Source organism: Microtus oregoni, unplaced genomic scaffold, assembly GCF_018167655.1.
Source record: "Microtus oregoni isolate MIOR12 unplaced genomic scaffold, Mior012 000006F_ref0000085, whole genome shotgun sequence".
NCBI lineage: Eukaryota > Metazoa > Chordata > Mammalia > Rodentia > Cricetidae > Microtus > Microtus oregoni.
Window position 1 is genome coordinate 39532460 of NW_024543065.1, and position 19718 is coordinate 39552177.

The 19718-nt window shown below is 38.5% G+C and overlaps 1 protein-coding gene across 1 annotated transcript; it reads left to right on the forward strand.

The window, feature by feature from the left end:
• The first annotated feature begins 4870 nt into the window (after positions 1–4870).
• Positions 4871–16702, forward strand: LOC121449212 (zinc finger protein 708-like). Its single transcript, XM_041653498.1, has 6 exons — positions 4871–5049; positions 5864–5991; positions 6194–6308; positions 11062–11141; positions 13304–13430; positions 14692–16702. Exons 4-6 carry the CDS (start codon positions 11112–11114, stop codon positions 16296–16298), a joined length of 1764 nt encoding a protein of 587 aa, XP_041509432.1. The 5' UTR covers positions 4871–5049; positions 5864–5991; positions 6194–6308; positions 11062–11111; the 3' UTR covers positions 16299–16702.
• The last annotated feature ends 3016 nt before the right edge of the window (positions 16703–19718 follow it).

Consider the following 19718-nt stretch of genomic DNA (forward strand, 5'->3'; position numbering starts at 1 on the left):
ATAAATGATAATCACCTATTTAACCTAAATTCATGCTAGACAATTAAGCTCAAATAATGCAGAAAAGAATACAGCTGAAATAACATTCAAATTTTTAATTGAGGCAATATAATGAGCATAATATATTGAAAATTAGTACAGAATATAATTATAAGACATAATGGCATTTCTAATCATACAAAATCTTTCTGCTTCATCTGAATGAATTGTCACATATGCCACTTATTCACATTATGTATTTCTAAATAGTGTAGTGAACCCCTATGTGGCATTTCTGAAGCTGTTTTTATCTGTATTAGTTATGTCAACTTTTAGGAAGATTGAGATAATAGTAGTGCTGCCTAATACTGATTTTTCTATTTACTTCATGTTCATCAAAATATTCTCATAAATAACAAAGGATTTGGTTCTATGTGTTGTTTGGAACATTGTACAAATGTAATGTTATACTCTTTACTGTTAAGTAAAAACAACGTCTTTTTATTCATTCATGAGTTACTACCTCTTTGTTCTAGAAAAGGATGCAGCATTGGACCTAGGCTTCAGGATCTATACTGAAAATCTTAGAATAGAGTCAGATTAGGCCCAGCTGCAGGATTAATCCAGTGTCCCTATATTAACAAGGCTGGCAGTTGTTGTATTTGCAAGCATGGTTTTACTCCCCATAACTCTACCATCTGAAATGTGACATTGGGATCCTGTTTCATAACATTGTTCTTAAACATAGTCTCCTGCATCTAGACCTCAAATGTGTATCTTATATTCCCTAAAAGTTTGATGATTGTAAAACTGTTATGTCATACTGTTTACACAGAGAAATAAAATATAATATATAATCACTTTAGAAAGTATCCTTTATTAATTTTTTGAGACAGGATTTCTCTGTATAACAGTTCTAGCTGTCCTGGAACCAGCTCTTGTAGACTAGGCTGGCTATGAACTCACTGAGATTTATTGCCTCTGCCTCCTGAGTGCTGGGATTAAAGTGTGAGCCATCACTGCCCATAGAAAGTATCTTTTATTGAAATTAAATTTTACTTTCATTTTATGTGTGTGAGTATATTTGCTTAAATGGATACTTGAGTGCTCTGTATGCTACATTGGATCCCATGGAACTAGAGTTAAAATCTGTTGTGTAGTGCCATGAGGGTGCTAGGAACTGAGCAGCATTTTAACAGACATTACAGAATCTGAACCTGGGGGAAAACTTGTAAATGTAGTGACTCTGTCGAATAATGGCAGCCTTAAAGTTCCAGCCTCTAAGACTTCCTTTCTAGGCTCAATTAAAGATGCCATGATAAGCTAAAGGGGGTCTAAAAAAATCTGAGGGTTAAGATCTCAGGGGTAAGAAATCTACTGAAAACAGCTTCCCTCTATCCCTATTTCTTTATTCTTCCTTCTCATTTCTTTTTTTTTTTCTTTTTCGAGACAGGGTTTCTCTGTGGCTTTGGAGCTGTTCTTTAAGTTCTCTCTTGTTCTGTCTTGTTCTCCTTTGTTCTCTCTTGTTGCTCCTTTTTTTATCTGTTACAAGTGTTTCTAGTCATATATATCCTTAAAGCCCAGCCCTCCAGGTTTCAAGTCTAAAATTCTTTGAGAGAGAGAGAGAGAGAGAGAGAGAGAGAGAGAGAGAGAGAGAAACACATGTCTAGTGAACTCCTTAATGGAGAAAGTTAGTTAAGAAAGGAATAAAATCATCAGGGGATCCTAGAGGGGGAAGTTAGTGCACATTTTTAGGTGGTAGACAAAAGGTTTTTGTTCAGTAAAATTATGAATAGGGTGCAGATTTTTTAAATCAGTGCACCAGTTTTTTCCTCTTACATCATGCATAGAATCAGGTAACCAAGCAACCTACATAAATAGTTAGGGAGGCCATGTCTCTTGGTCTGATTAGCACATATATCAGAAGCTGCAATTTCTATGGGCCTAGGTCTGGAGTTAGACTTGCTGCTCTAAGCAAATAAGAGACAATGTTCTGGGTCTAAACGATCATTTCTGGCCTATGCTGTTATCAGTCATTCTAATCAGGGGTGTTGTGGGTCTTTCTCTGGGTTGCAGTTAATGATTTCCTCTGCTGTCCTGGAGAGTAAAATATGAGTGGTAAATTTCCTGAACTAAAATCATCAGTAAACTGATGTGAAAGTGAGCATAAGGAGTTAGGAATCTTTTGAGTGAGATAAAAGCAAAGCAACAGCTTGGGCAGTAATTCTATGTCTTTGGAGTTCTGTGAATATCTTAAATAAAATGCTCTTTCCTGGTCCCTAAGCACGGACCAAATGCCTGCTGATAAAGATAATTGGAGGAAGGCAGATCTCTGCATTTACCTAGGAGATAAGAATGAAGGCCTAGGAGTCTCTATGTTTAGTCTTTGAGCAGCATGATTTTAATCCTAGCAGTAGGGAGATGAAGCAAGAGAATATGGTGAGTTCCATGTCAGTCTGGGTTAGTTCCAAGCTATGACTACACAGTATAACTCCCAAGAACATGAATAAGAAAATAGAGAACTATTCTTTATATGATCCTTCAGAGAGGACCTTTCATTATTGCTGTATCACCTATTGGCCTACCTTATGCAAGGTACACTGTTTAGATAAAAATGAGAAGGATATTACTGGTCCCTGTGGTTTGGTATAGATCAAATTGGGGGTTCCTCTGAGCATCCAATTAATGATTGTGCAACAAAAAAGGCCTTCACTAAGTCTACTATTCTGAGAATTTATAACTTACTTGTCTAATTAAATTTAAGAAAATATCAGTTGTTGAATCTTTTACTTGTGCAGTATTCCCTGAATTCTCTGAAATTTTCAGAGAACTACCTCATGTATGATAAATATGAGAAGATCTTAGATCAAGGCACAAAGCATATTCTGCACAATCATAAGAATATCCAAGAGAAGTGATGTATTTGGCAAAGTGACTCACAAATCCTCCCAGTGTACACTTCCCAACACAAGTGATACTGTAGAAAACAGATCGGATAATGACAGAGATGCATATATTGAATCACTAAACCTAAACAGATATAAAAGTGGGAACACTGGAGAAGAACCTTGCAAATATAATGACTAGGTAAGCAGTTTCAATTTGTGTTCCATAATTAGTCAACATCAAAGAATCCACACAGGAAAAAAAGAACACAAAAATATGGAGTATGATTTTGAACATAAACTCAAGCTAAAACAAACCAATAGTGGAAGGAAATCACACCAATGGAGGAAATTTGGAAAGTGCTTCAAGATCATCTCAAACCTAAGTAGACATCAGCTTGTGGTTCTTCCTGCAACCAGGTATTGCTTTGGGGTAAATTACTGAGATTTAGGCCTCTATTAAATTTATTGATGGTTGAATCCTACTTTTGCAGGTGATAATGGTTGGAAGTAAAGAACTTGCTTTGGGTGATCTGTTCATATTTAGTTTATCATGGCTGGCTCCTACAGTTAGTACAATTTTGAATAAATTCAGGCTCTTCTTTCCAAATGTTCAAAGCTATTTCTGTCAGTTGGTGCTGCATCAGGGATGTTCGGCCTGAGAGAGCAGACAATGGAGAGTTCAGTTTCTGGACTGGTCCTAACCATCTGGGTTTGCAGCTGGCTGGATAGACTCTGGAGATTCCAATTTTAGGTGTTCAATGGATAGGGACCTCTGCTTGATGATCTTGAAAGCATTATTCTACATCTCTACAGATTGCCAGTATCATGGTAAAATTTTAAACTCGTACACAATGAAAAGGCATCTCATGTTGTACCCCCTAACAACATTGTTTTCTTTACTTGGTAATTATGTATAAACATAGTTCTTGTCTTCAATGGTAGCAAGCATGTGGCAGGGCTGAATAAAGCCAGTCAAGGTACCCTGACAGCCTGGAGCTTTGTGGAAGTGAGCGTGGACAGAGAGAGTCATATACAAATCAGCGGGGCAGGGAAAATACCATATATGAAGGGTGATGGCAAATGAAGCAGTTTGTGGGCTTGGAAGCAGCCTTTGTTGGAAGAGCATGGTAAAAGCCAGATCACAGGAGACTGATGGGAATTTCCAATGTGATATCCAGGGCCTACATTTTTAGGAACAAAACAGAACTTAGATGGGAGTCCTGGAAAACTCCCATCAGCTGCAGCACACCCTGTGGGACAATGAGGTGAAATTATGAGTATTCTGTGCTTTGGGGAACTACAAACCCAATAGAGGAAAAACAGGACTGTGAAACAGACTGGACCAGAGGGGTGATCAGTTTCTATGTTTTTGAGGAGGAGGACACATGCTCTCAGAATTCTATTGTGGATACCTCTCTCCCGTCAGTAAACTTTAATTAATACCGACCGGGGCTTATCAGGGTCCCTTTCATTTGTCTTGTAGTTGCCAGGATATTCACTGAACTATCTGGAAAAGCATTGGCTTTACCTCTATTGTAGCATAAATCTAATTGGCCTTAATAATAAAAACCCGGAGTCATATATCACGGTAAATGGCAAAATATTAAAGAAATAAAGGAACCAGCACAATAAAACGTAACTTTTGTTATACTAACTACGTGCATCTGCCTTTTTAATGGCGACATATCCAAAAGTTTCAGAACTCAGAGTTGGGGTCAGATACCACGGTGCAGCGTCCTCCTAGATCCAGATCTGCTCTTGGCTGGCAGCAAGCATGAGGGGAGGCTGCGCAAAGCGGGTCCAGGGCAGCTGACACCCAGTGGAGGGACGAGTGTCCGGCGGGGTGGGGACACCTGCGTCTTTAGCGGAATTTAGGGGTAAAGAAAGAGTGAGGTGGACTTGGAAAACTAAAAAAAAAAAAAATAGAGCTTCTGGCAGACGGGTTTACAGGAATCACGTAACCGGAAGCGCGGTGTAGTGGGCGTGGCCAGGAGGAGCCGCTCCAAGAACCTGGCTGAAGGGACATGGGAACCCGCTAGACCCTGTTGGGTTTGGGAAGCCGCATTGTCCGGAACTGGGCGAGGAAGACCCGGCTCGGGACCTGAAAACTCCCTGGAGCCGCAGTGGTCGCGGGGCGGCCTGGGAAAGTCAGCAGTGGGGGAACCGCAGCCCGGCGGCCCAGGTCAGAGGAGCTGCGGGGCTGGGACCCGGGAGGGGAGGGACCAGGGGTTGTGCTCGCCGAGGCGGCCGAGAAGGACACAGCTTTCAAAATTTGTTGTGGATATCTTTCCGTTGTCGGTAAATTTGAGATCCTATGTAGTGGGTCTTAATATTAGTATTTTTTTCCACTTGCCTTATGAACCATAAAATAAGACTATTTTCTCATAAAATAATTCCTAGAATAATCTGGAAAAACATTTGCATTCTGTTTTTGTTTGCAAACAGGGTTTTCTTTGCTATTGTGGCCATTTCAACGCTCCTGAAATTTAAAATCATCCATGATTTCTAACTCCCCTGTTTTACCACTTGCTTATTTAAGAGAGTATCCCTTGCCCTTTAGACTAGCCAAAGATGTATATAGATAATAATCACACTAGGAACCAAGCACATATGATTATATATTGTGGAGAACATGTATTTTATGGAGTTCCACAGATATGGTTGTAAACCCTTTACTTACTATTAATTTTCCGTGTGAAATATATGCAGTGTGGGATGTAAATACAGCATTCAGAATTGCGTCCTCATATGCTGTGTTCTTGTGCTACACCTTAGGTCCAGGCAAGCCCAACATACATGCTGTTAAAGTATATCAGATCACACTGATATACTGTTTCATAGTTAGCAAAGTCCCTTCAGATTAAAAGAAAATTAGAAAGCATCTTTTGAATAATTATGACTACACACCTGTATCAGAAATATACCTCCTTGGTTGAAGAAAAGCTCTCTGCCCATGTGCATACACATGGCGAAAGTGCTTTGCTTGTTTGTTTCAGGGTTTGTTGACATTCATCTCTGTGACTGTGGACTTCTTGCAGGAGGCATGGGAATGCCTATAGCCTGCTCATAGGGCGTTTTGCAGAGACCTTCTATTGGGAGAAGTATAGCAGCGTGGATTCGGAGGGTGAGAATAGTTTTCATGCAGTCTCCCTTGCTCTTCCTCAGCGTTCCTGAGAAAACCGCACATGTGTGAGACGTGTGTGAATGAGTCTCACATCTTTGAGAATAAAGTGAAATCCAAAGAGAAGGAGACTGTGTTCTTTATATTTTCTCTCTCCTTCATGTTTAGCATATGTTAACACCTTTTGTTGTTGCTCCAAGAAAAGGTCCAGGTGCTTTCTGAGGAGTCTCTTTCCCATATGCAGATCTCACATTGTCAATAAGTCCTGCTCACCTGTGAGCCAGAACAAAGAGCCCTGGATGTGAAGAGAGAGGATCCAGGTATGTTACAGCGATTGAGGAAGGTGTGAAGGGATGGAAAGGGCTCAAGTGACAGTAGAAAGAGGACGTGGGATTGGATTTGCCTCATTCTGTTTATTATTTTAATTACTATTATCATTTATTATTCATTATAGAAATGATTCTAGAGAATTCCACTGAGAATAATTTCAGGATTGCCCAATTCTAGGTGTTTGACACTCTTTATTAAGTACTAAACCTTAGAGTTAAATTTATTTTTCTTTGCATGAGAATGATGCTGCCCTTCCTCTATTTTCATCACTGATTATGTTTTTATACCAATATTATGTGAGTTTACTACTATAATTTTAATACAGTGATTAGTTAGAGCCATTGAAGCCTCTTTGTCCTGGATGCTGGGTTTTGTAGCATTTTTGCATTCCTTCAGGATTCGTGACTATATATAGAGTTAATTCCCAGCAAGATTTTGATAAGATTTGCTTAATATCTTTGCCAAGTAACAGACTCCATCTACATTGTCTACGTCTTGATATGTTCTTATTGTCTGTCTTCAACACTCCACAGGTTGCATTGCTATAATTTTTTTTATTGAAAAAAAATTTCCGCCTCCTCCCAGCCTCCCATTTCCCTCCCCTTCCTCCCCCTCCTCTCCCCCTCCCCCCACTCCTCTCCCCCTCCCTCTCCATTCTGAAGAGCAGTCAGGGTTCCTTGACCTGTGGAAATCCAAAGTCCTACCCCCTCCAACCTGGTCTAGGAAGGTGAATATCCAAACTGGCTAGGCTCTCACAAAGCCAGAACATGAAGTAGGATCAAAACCCAGTGCCATTGTCCTTGGCTTCTCATCAGCCCTCATTGTCCGCCATATTCAGAGAGTCCGGTTTTATCCCATGCTTTTTCAGTCACAGTCCAGCTGGCCTTAGTGAGCTCCCAATAGATCAGCCCCACTGTTTCCGTGGGTGGGTGCACCCCTTGTGGTCCTGACTTCTTTGCTCATGTTCTCCTTCGTTCTGCTCCTCATTGGGACTTTGGGAGCTCAGTCCGGTGCTCCAGTGTGGGTCTCTGTCTCTATCTCCATCCATCGCCAGATGAAGGTTCTATGGTGATATGCAAGATATTCATCAGTGTGGCTATAGGATAGGGTCATTTCAGGTTCCCTCTCCTCAGCTGCCCCAGGAACTAACTGGGGACATCGCCCTGGGCACCTGGGAGCCCCTCTAGGTCCATGTCTCTTGTCAACCCTAAGATGGCTCCCTTAATTGAGATATGTGCTTCCCTGCTCCCCTATCCAATTGGGATAAAGGAAGCATTGCTATAATTTTTGTTTTGAAATTGCCTTTAGATTTGATCCTGCTCTCATAGTTTTCTCATAATTTTTTAAATCTTAGTAACATTTTCTCCATTTACATAAAAATGCCTGTGTGATCTGGGTACAAATTACTTAGAATCTTTGCAGAGCACAAATATCCTTTTATATTTCTTCACATGTTTGAATGAGAACATGTTGTAGGATGAGCAGTGGGCTGTGTCCCGCCGCCTGGCTAGCTTAGCCCCCAAATAATTACACAGAAACTGTATTCATTTAAACACTGCCTGGCCCATTATTCCTAGCCTGTTATTGGCTAACTCTCACATCTTGATTTAACCCATTTCTAATAATCTGTGTTCACCATGAGAACGTATCTTACTGGGAAAGATTCAGCATGTCTGACCTGGTGGCTGGCTCCATGGTAGCAATCCCTGACCCTGCTTTCTTCCTCCTAGAATTTAGTTCTGTCTACTCTGCCTACCTAACTTCTGCCCTATCAAAAAGCCAAGGCAGTTTCTTTATTCAACCAATGAAAGCAACACATAAACAGAAAGACCTCCTACACCAAGAACATGCTATCCATGAGTCAGTAATTACATGTCTCTTATGTATTCTTTTGGTTTATATCTATTGGGAAATTGACCATTTGATCACTTGTTAATATTTCTTTTGTATTTTTATAGATTTAGCGTTTCTTTTACCCACCATAATTATTACCAACCCTCTTCACAGAAAGAAAAAGAATTCCTCCACTCTAAGTACTTTGTATCCTTACATTTGAAGGAAATACTTTTTATAGATAAAAAGTATATATTTTGATTTAAGGGTGTCTTTTCTCTCCTTTTTAGTCTGTATCCTATCTTCATGTTTGAGTTGGGGAATATTATCCTTATACGTTACCAAACATCACTGAAGGAAAATTTAAACATATACCATTTTATTAATTTTTCTCTATTGTGTGTACTTTCCTTTTTCTGCTGCTCTTATTGCTTTAGGTATCTGCTCTTCTGCCACTGTCATGGTGCTGTTGTTCCTGTCAGTCTGTGGTGTCATCTTGAAATCACAGCTCGGATGACTCAAGCTTTGCTCTGTGTGTCTTTGTTTGCTCTGCACTCTGAGGATTTTTGTGTTGGGGTTTTCCTTCTAGTACTTTCTGTAGGGTTAATAGGTATTGTTTAAATCTGCTTTTGTCATGGAATATCTTGTTTATATATCGATGGTGATCGAAAGCTTTGCTAGGTATAATAGTTTGACTTGCATCTGTGATCTCTTAGTGTCTGTAGTACACCTGTCTGGGACCTTCTGATTTTCATGGTTTCCATTGAGAAGTCAGTATAGTTTTGATTGGTCTGCCTTTATATGCTATTTGACCTCTTATCTTTGTAACTCTTAATATTCTTTCTTTATTCTATATGTTTTGCATTTTGATTATTAAATGGCGAGGGGACTTTTTAATTTTTATTGTAATTTTTATCCAGTCTATTTGGCCTTCTGTAAGTTTCTTGTACCTTCATAGGGATATCCTTCTTTAAGTTGGAAAAGTTTTGGTCTTTTTTTTTTTAATATATTTTCTGTGCCTTTAAGCTTGAGTTCTTCTCTTCTGCTATCCCTATTATTCTTACGTTTGGTCTTCATGGTGTCCTAGATTTCTTGGATGTTTTGTGTTAAGAATTTGTTGGATTTAATGCTTTCTTCGACCAAAGAATCAATTTCCTCTATAACATCTTTAATGCCTGAGATTCTCTCTTCCATCCCATGTATTCTGTTTGCTATGCTTTCCTCTGTAGTTCCTGTTTGTTTACCCAGATTTTCCACATCCAGAATTCCCTTGGTTTGTGTTTTCTTTATTGCCTCTATTTCATTCTTCATGTCTTGAACTGTTTGCTTTACTTGTTTTTTCTTGGTTCTCTTGGGTTTCTTTGAGGGATTTATTAATTTCCCCCAAACTTTTGTTTGTCTTTTCTACATTATCTTTAAGGGAGTTTTTCATTTTCTCTTTAAAAGTCTCCATCATCTTCATAAAGTTATGTATAAAATTGTTTTCTTCTGCTTCTTCTGGGTTAGGATGATCAAGTCTTCCTGTTGTATGACCCCTGGGTTCTGATGTTACCATGTTGCTTTTTAGGTTGTTGGATGAATTCTTGTATTGGCGCTTACCCATGTCTTTCTTCAATTGATGCTGATGCCAGCAGTGTCTTTCTATCTTGGTTCAATCCTTGCAGTGGCTGTCAGCATCTTTTGGAAGTGTTCTTGGTCTGCTGTGTACTGTCAATGTCTGTGTCTCATGGAGGCACTGAGGTCTCTCTTAGCCTGCTGTCTTGGTCTGTTCTACTGCTGCGCCCTCTTACTCCACTCTGTGCAGTTCCTGCTTGTGCTTTAGAGTTCCTCTTTTGGTCTTCTCTCGTGGTCCTCTCTATGTAGTTGCTGCTTGTGTTTCAGTATTCCTCTGAGCTTGTGACACATGGGGGCATATTGGAGGGTTCCGGTGCAGAGTGGCGGATTTGTAGCTTGCAGGGTCTGGTGAATGTGGGTGTATTGGGGCAGCCTATCTGCAGGTAATTCTCCTGGCTAACTGGAGAAGCTGAGGCCGGTGGGGAATTGGCCCGGGTTGTGCCCTACTATGGAGGACCTAGAGAGTGGTATGTCCTGCCAGGTCACTCACTTCTTGGTCCTCTCTGCATTTTAGCAAGCTGTGTTTCACAGTTCTACCGAGGTTGCAGGAGGATAGGCAAGTTTGGGTATATGGCTTGTAGCTTGCAGAGTTGATGGATGGTGTGGGTTATTGGGATAGCCTACCTGGAGGAAACTCTCCTCCTGCCTGGCTTGAGAAGCTGAGGGTAGTTGGGGGAGGGGCCCAGGGTTTTGTCCCCGTGTTAAGGACCTAGAGAGCAGGTATCCTGCTGGGTGGCTGGTCACTCATCTCTTGATCCTCTCTGTATTGTAGCAGGCTTTTTTTCTGAGTTCCACCCTTGATCCTCCCTTTGAGTAGCAGGTTGTTCGGAAAATATTTTTATGAGTAAAATTAGGGATAGTAATTTTCTTCCTCCTGCTGATATCTGTATTGAAAATAATCTGACTCCCAGCTTTCCTATTCATGTGTTACTTTTGTAAAATATCATATTTTCTGGGGTTTTTATGGCTAAAATCTCTGACTGTTCTGTTTTGTTTCTTCCGAATTATGATCTATAGTGCATTTTGAATGTCATTTATAACCTTCTTCATATGCCTTCACTTCTCCATGAATTTTAAGAACCCATGTTTCTGGTTGCAATGATCAGGCTCATAGCCATTTCCTTTCACCACCCGAAATATATTCTTCCATGCTTTCCTCTCTGTAGTAATGTTGACAAATTTTTAGTATCATTTGGGGTTTTTTCAGTCTTTTTTATGTGGTTTGGCATTGACCTTAATATAGTTGTATTAATTTTAGTTTTGTATTTTTGATACCTTGATGGAAATTTCGACAAGAATTCCAGTCTTTGTTTTCTGAGAGAGAGTCAGAAACAACAACAAGAAGAATGAATGCGTCTGTGGTAAATGCTCCCCAGGTCAGTGCCATGTTCACATTTCTTTGAAAATTGTTTTTATTATTGAAACCACTTAATTTTTAAATTCCCTGTCAGTGGCAATGTTATTGAAAGTGTTTCTTTTGCCTAATTTACTTGTCTTTTTCTTCTTTTACATTCAAGTTTATGTCTTTATATATTTTAACTGTATAGCAGAGACTTGGTCCCATTACATTTACATTCAAGTTTATGTCTTTATATATTTTAACTGTATAGCAGAGACTGGTCCCATTATATTTTCACGTGGTTTTATACTGTGAGGCCATGAATTTCTGTGGACTTAAAACTTGAAGCTCTAAAACATAAGCTATTGTAAATGACGCTCAAAGAAATATGTTGATGGCCATTTTCCACATAGAATGGACTTGGATCCTTTTATATTAGGAAAGATGGTCTCATGTGCCAGATAGTTGTGTATCTGTAATGGTCAGTTTTCCAGGAACAGGCTTATGGACATGGACATGCCATTACATGGACCTTTTAACGGATATCACTGAGCAACTTACAGAAAAGTAGGGCTAGAAGAGACTTATTGTCTTGAACCTTAATAGTAAATATTTTAGCACCATAGGGAGTGTAGATGATAGAAGTAATATAAGGCTTGCTCTTACCAGAAAGTTGATATGTCTGTGAAGATAAGAAGGTTATGGTATTCTGGTTTGTCTTTTTGCCGTATTCTGTCATACAGTGATGTGCGTTGATACCTGAAATTTACTTATCTCAGGAAAAATTCTCTTCAAAGTTCAGCAGTTAATTCTCTTAAGAAAAATCTTATTTTCTCTATTTTTTATCTCATTTTTAGAAGGGGCATGAGCACTGCTGTCCCTCCTTTTGTATGTCATCAGGTAGAATATATTAGTAAGAATTTTCTATAGAAGACTGACTGTCATCAGTTTTGAAGCACAAACGACATTCTCTTTTAATGACTTTACTCTGTTCTTTTTTTTTTTTTTTTTTTTTTTTTTGGTTAAAGAAGGCCCTCTCCAGCCTATGTTTTATTTTTCTTTTTTTCTCTCCCTGGAGATTTGTATTACATAGGGTGAAAATTCTGAAGAATTATCTTAATGTTTCTATTTCCTTGTTTACAGTAATATTTTATTTAAGTACATGAGGGTTTACTGCATATGTTTATGTACACTATATGATGAATTATGCCCCTGGATCCCTGAAGTCAGACATTGTAGTAGTTGCCATGTGTTTAGAAAGAATTAAAATAGGTTTTTCTGCAGGAGCAGAAAGTATCTTTCCCTCTGAGCCGCGTCTTCAGGCTCCGGATTAACATTTCCGGTGCACACTTGTGACAGTGTATGACCCTGTGTATTCTAGTTTTTGTAAAATGAAGATGTAATCATAAATGATACTTATCTATGGTAAAATCCTGTTAGATGAGTGACTTAAAATTTATCTAGAATATAATAGAATATTACATCAAAATGTTCACAGAGATTGTAAATACAATCAAGACAAATATTTGATAAAGTATTTTTTTAAAAAATTAAAATTCCAATTATACATACATACACGTAGTAGAAGGCTGCTTGTTTGTGCCTGGTTGCTCAGACTTAAAATAACCACACAGAAACTATATTATTTGAAATACTGTTTGGCCAATAGCTTAAGTGTATTTCTGGGTAACTCTTATATCCTAAACTAACCCATCTCCATTAAGCCGTGTATCACCACATCATTGTTGCTTACTGGCAAAGTTTCAGCATGTCTGTCTCTGGTGGCAGATCCAATATTTATGCTTCAGCAGAGAACATTGGATTTCAAGGATCTGAGATTAAGTTGTTTTGTATTGCCCCCAAGTGTGCTGAGAATCAAACCTCATTTTCAAGAACTTTAAGAAATTATAGACTGTTAACTCGAAACAAATTGTTCAAATTTAGTGATTGTGGGAAGTCTCTTATTTGCTACTCGGATCTTAGAAATCACCAGTAAATTCTTGGAGGTGAGAGACCTAATGGATATAAGCAGTGTACAACATCAGTCTATATATTGTCTCTGAAAGTAGCAATATAGAACTTCTAGAAAACTCTGGTCCTTTAAAAATTGCCATGGCTAATCTATATCATGAACATGTCTCTAAATCTGTAGGTCTTTTGTCAAGCAGTGCATGGTAAATGGGTAATTTCTCATTGCAGGGTCTGTTAACATTCAGGGATGTGACAGTGGACCTCTCACAGGAGGAATGGGAATGTCTAGACTGTGCTCAGAGAGCTTTGTACATGGATGTGATGTTGGAGAATTATAACAATCTACTCTTTGTGGGTAAGAATGTTCTTCTTATAGAATTACTTATTCATTCGTCTTATTTACCTACTTTGTATCTATGTAAACTCTCCGAACCTAGAGAATCCCAGAAATGAGGGAAATTCTCTTTACCAGCATAACTATTTAATGGTGCTTCATTGTCAATTTTCTGTATTCTCTGGAAGAGTAACCAATGCTATATTCACTGTGAGATCTTCAGCCCTCCTATCTAATATATAAAGAAAATTTAAATATTCAAAGAATATTGAATATTCAAAGCAAGGAAGAATAGTACAGTACTCTTAATAATGACAATATTTTAATTTTGTTTTGGCTTAAACTCTCCACCTATTTCTGATTATAAACAATGCAAAAGGTTTTAGAGAAAGAGCTGTTGCTTGTAAGAGTGTTGTTTTTGTTTTGTTTTTTTGATGTGGAGTTGCTATGTTTCATACTGGCACAGCATGTGTTTAATATTTGCACTTTGGAGGCTGAATCAGGAGAACATGTTGAGTTCCCTGCTGAACTATTTTATGAGTTTCTAGTTGATGAAAGCTGTACTGTGTGACTCTGTTTCAAAAAGATAAGAAATAGGGAAACATTCTTCATATGATCCTTCACAGAGCTTCTTTCTCAAAGTTCTTTACTGCTCAAACACCTGTTTGTCTTATGGGCTCAAAGTACAGAGTTTAGATAAGAATGAGAAGGCTATATAGGGGACTGACCTAAGATGTCTACATATATTACAGTTGTTAGCTTGAGCTATTTGTGGAACTCCTAACATCACTGCCTTTACCTTAATTTTTGGCTTGCTATTGGGAATTTATTCCTCATAGTGGGTTGCTTTGCCCAGCCTTAATATAACGGAAGGAACTTAGTCCTACTGCAACTTAATATGCCATGCTTTCTTGACATCCATGGGAGGCCTGCCATTTTCAGAACAGAAACTGAAGAAAAATTGATAGGAGGACAGAGGGGAGGGGAGCAGAAGAAACAGGAGAGAAGAGAGGGGAGAGAAACTGCCATTAGGATGTCAAATAAATGAAAAAAAAATTAAAAGAAAAAAAATGAGTAAGCTATTATTGGTCCCCATAGTGTGATATAGATCAGATTGGAGATTCTTTGAGCATCCATTTAATGATTGTGAAACAGAAAATTCCTTGGTTAAGATTTCTGTTTCTGATTACTAGTTTATATGTCATACCTAAGAAAACATCAGGTATTGAATCTTTTATTTGTGCATTAATTGCTATTATCCATAACTGTACTAATTTTTCAGAAAAGCATCATTTATGTGATAAATGTGAGAAGGTCCTGCACCAAGGCACAAAGACTTTTGTCCATGATCATGAAAATATTCAAGAGAAACCTTATAAATGTTTTGAGCTTGGCCAAGTGATTCATGAACCCTGCCAATGTACACCTTATGGTACAAGGAATAATGCAGAAAATTACAAGTACAGTTTTGGTAACCACATTCCTGCCTGTGTTGAAACCACAATCCTCAATAGACACAAAAGTGGAGACGCTGGAGACGAACTTTGCAAATATGAAGGCTATGTAAGTTGTTTAAATTTGTGTTTCATCATTAGCCAAAATCAGAGTACTCAGAAAAGAAAGAAAGAACAGAATAATACAAAGTATGGTCCATCGTTTCACTCTAATAGAGAAATTATATTGAAACAAACTGATAATGGGAAGAAACCACACCATTGCAGGAAATGTGGAAAATTCTTCAAGACTTACTCAAGCCTTGTTAGCCATCAGAGAGCCCATACTAAAGAAAAAACCTATAAATGTACAAAATGTAGTAATTCTTTTTTGCATTTTTCACAACTCAATGTCCATTACAAAACCCACTGTCTGGAAAAACCTTATAAATGTTCAGAATGTGGTAAGTGCTTCTGTCACACATCAGACTTTGAAAGACATTACAGGATCCACATTCGAGGGAAACCTTACAAATGTAGTGAATGTGACAAATCATTTTCCGCAAAACAAAATCTTAGAATTCATCAGAGAATCCACACAGGAGAGAAACCATACAAATGTAATGAGTGTGGCAAATCTTTTAGAAGTGACCCCAATCTTAGAAATCATCTGAAAAGACATAGAGGTGAGAAACCTTACAAATGTAGCGAATGTGAAAAATCCTTTACCACAAAAGACAATCTTAGAACTCATCAGAGAATCCACACAGGAGAGAAACCTTACAAATGCAATGAATGTGAGAAATCCTTTACCTCAAAAGACTATCTTAGAATTCATCAGAGGCTCCACACAGGAGAGAAACCTTACAAATGTAGTGAATGTGGCAAATCTTTTAGAGGTAGCCCAAGTCTTAGAACACATCTGAAAAGTCATATAGGTGCAAAACCTTACAGGTGTAGTGAATGTGACAAATTCTTTACCACAAAAAGCAGTCTTAGAACTCATCAGAGACTCCACACAGGGGAGAAACCTTACAAATGTAGTGAATGTGGCAAATCCTTTTCCAGTAGCTCAAATCTTAAAACACATCTGAAAAGTCATTCAGATGAGAAACCTTACCAATGTAGTGAATGTGACAAATCGTTTTCATACGGCTCAAATCTTAGAACACATCTGAAAACTCATACAAGTGAGAAACCTTTCAAATGTAGTGAATGTGACAAATCCTTTACCACAAAAGACGGTCTTAGAACTCATCAGAGAATCCACACTGGAGAGAAACCTTACAAATGTAGTGATTGCGACAAATCTTTTGCCCAGAAAGTCCAGCTTATGACTCACCAGAGAACTCATACAGGAGAGAAACCTTATAAATGTAGTGAGTGTAACAAATTCTTTACCAGGAAAGCCAATCTTAGAGGTCATCAGAGAATACATACATTAGAGAAACTTTAGAAATGTAGCGAATGTGAGAAATCCTTTACTGTTGGTTCAACTCTTAGAATACGTTCCGGGATATTTGATTACACTGTGAAGCCCGAGTTTTAATAGTATTAATCTTGGATCAGGGACTGAAACCGAGAACTATTTAACAGGAATTAGCAATTGAAGGTAAGATGCAGAGATGAACAATAATGAATAGATGAGCAATTTGGAATTTCACAGTCTTTTCAGTTGGAGATGGTTGGGGAGACACTCTGTTGCTGAGTCTCTAGGCCTCTCTGAACCAGCATGTTTATTGTGGGAAGTCCTTCTGTACATGTATTGCTTTTATTGGTTAATGAATGAATAAAGTATCTGTCTTGGGCCTGGCAGGGCAGAATAGAGGTAGGCCGGGAAAACAAAACTGAATGCTTGGAGAACAGACAAGTCAGAACCTTGCTGGTAAGCCACTGCCACATGGCTATATGCAGATTAATAGAAATTGGTTAAATTAAAATGTATAAAACCTAGCTAATAAGAAGCTAGAGCTAATAGACCATGCAGTGATTTAATTAATACAATCTCTGTGTGGTTATTTCGGGGCTGATCAGCCAGGAACAAACAAGCGGCCTCCTCCAACACATGTTTTCACCCCAATGTCTGAGTCCTGAGCCCTTATTGGTAAATAGAACAATAGAGACTTAGGTAAAAGCTACATTTGTTGGCTATACCACAGCCAGTACTAGCAGAGTCAGAAATCCCACCAAACCACAGCCCAAGCAACAGTGTTTTTAATGCAGGGCCATAGGACTATAGTCAGGTATAACTGCTTTGCTGACAGGAAAACAACTTGAACACATCAGAATAGATACTAAAGAGAAACATTATAAATGCAGTGAATGTGAGAAATCCTTTACTGTTTGCTCATTTTTAAGAGTATATTAGAGAATTCGTTCAGGAGATAAACCTTGCAAGTGTAGTTGTCTTCATTAGGCTTTTTTGCAATGAAGCAATTCTCTTAAAGAAAAACTTTTAACTGAGGCCGGCTACAATTTCAGAGATTTAGTCCATTGACATCATGGTGGGAAACATAGTGACATGTATGCAGACATAGTGCAAGAGAATGAACTGAGACGTCTGTGGCACGATCCTTGGGTAGCAGGAAGTAAGCTATGTACTAGGTGTGGCTTGAGCATATGTGAGACTTCAATGCCTACCTTAACAGTGACACACTTCTTCCAACAAGTTCACCCCAACTCAAAGAAGGCCGTCCCTCCTAATAGAGCCATTCCTTATGGGCCAATCATTCACATTGGGGCCATTCCTATTCAAACAACCATAGTAGTGGATATGAGAATCCTTTTATCTATAAAATCACCCTGAGAACAGATCATAGTATTCATGTGGTAGAGAAAACTTAAAAATGTAATGTATATGCAAAAGTCTTTACCAGCCTCTCAGGTCTAAGAGAACATCTGAAAATTTATACCAGTGAGACAAGTTACCATGGAAAATCATTTGGGATGTTCTTAAACCAAGTCTGTTCTTAGCTACCCTTGAGACTCCACACTAGAGAATCATTGTGAGCATGAGATATTTGGGAAAGCCTTTAAGTTAATTTCAAATCTTAGAAAACATCAGGAGTTAATGCAGAGAAAAATGGGAAAATGTAGAACAAGTTTCAACAAAACCTTTTACTTGTTCAGTCTCAAATGTTTTATAATAAAGACCAAATGGATAAATGTTAATTTTATGTAGTTGTGTAACAAATTTCTGGACATCGGAATGATCCATTCTGGAGGGAAGCTGATTAAGGCAGGAAATACACCACTCAAAACAACTTCAATACATCTCTGAAACTGATAGGATTCTGTGTTCTTAACTCAAATGAAGAAACTCAGGAAGTTGTGTCCCTTTGAAGAGGATTTTGGTCATTAAGATAGGATGCTCTTTAACTTGTTGGTTTGCCTTCTGATGTGTAGTGTGCTCCAGGTGTGCATTGTGCATAAGCTGTATCACGTGCAGGTTTTGAGTTTTATCATAGGAACTGTGTTTGAGTCTCTCGTGCTCCTGTAATTAACTGCCTCCCCTTATTTCTGTAAGCAATTCCAATAAAACTCTTTGATTAAAAAGGTTGGACTTGGTTGTGTTTTGAGTTTCCAGTTAGGGTGAGTAGATGCATATGCATGTTGCATCTCCCCACAAAATGTGTCTCATAAACATGTGCTTAACTCGCTTCTTTCTCTGAACTTATAAACAGGAACTTGATACTAGAGTTCTCAACCTGTAGGCCATGACTTCTTTGGAATTAAAAGACCATTTCACAGGGGTTGCCTAAGATATAGGAAAATATATTTTCAATAGTCTTGCTGCTTTGAGGACCAGCCTCTAGGCAGCTCAATGTTCGGGGGCTAGCTGTGTTACTGGTGAAGCTAAGAGCTTTTCAGTCTGAGGGGGTTAGGAAAAAGACATTCACACATTCTTCTGATTGTATCATTTATTCATCAACCTCTTTTGATGGACTGGCTGGGTTGCCTGTGGCTTCATGCTCACAGCCATATATATTGATCAATTGTTATATAAAGTATTTCCTCATTTCAAGGTTTCCAGCATTAATCTACATGTTTTACTGAAGGGGAACATCACATGCCTCCCTGACTAAACTTTTATTAAGCATTGTGTGAAATGTGTATGTAGAGTATTTTCAGTGGTTGTGTAATGAAAGGCAGGTAATAATAGTTACCCTCATGGAATGAGATTTAGAGGAAGGATAGCCTCAAAAGCGCGATGCAACCTTGAGATAGGAGTCCATAATGAATGAACAACTCATATGCCATCATGAGGTAAGAGTGAAGTTTTAAATGATAGTCTCACAAACTCACAGCTCAGGAAAAGGATTGCCTCAATACTGATAGAAGAAGGCGGCAAGGGAAGGTGTTATTTTTACTAAATAAAGAGAAAACTATCTCCAGTATCAGTATAGTCACACTCCCAGATCAGTCACTTCTTGAGAAAAGGTTTGAGGGACTCCAGAATTTTTCATCATTGCAAATTGCAATGAGCAGTTGTAGGTTAGTAGAAAATATCTAGTGTTATGGAGTTTATGATCCCTGAGAAAAGACCACAGACTCAATCCCAGTTATTTAAAGGATTTCTTGATTAGTTGCTAGCAAGATGCACAGTCGCTGAGCCAAATTTGAAATTGCTATGCAGGAAGGACTTTGTAGTTGGACTTTCACTGGACCACCAGCTCCCAAATAATGCCTCAGCCTTAGCTTAGGCATATAAAATTAACAGGTTGTGGGATATTTTGTTCACGTTGTGATACTCCAAGATGGCCAATAAAGCTAACTTTGGATCAGTGTAGAGTTAGTGATTGACTGACTAGAATTAGCCATAGTGGTTTTGTTGGACCCAGATTGTGATAGAAACATAGGAAGGAACAGGGAGGGG

Coding starts and splice junctions, on each gene's coding strand:
- LOC121449212 (XM_041653498.1), top strand. CDS start 11,112: ATGAATGCGTCTGTGGTAAATGCTCCCCAG. Junction 11,142..13,303: donor CTGTGGTAAATGCTCCCCAG/GTCAGTGCCATG, acceptor TTCTCATTGCAG/GGTCTGTTAACATTCAGGGA. Junction 13,431..14,691: donor TAACAATCTACTCTTTGTGG/GTAAGAATGTTC, acceptor CTAATTTTTCAG/AAAAGCATCATTTATGTGAT.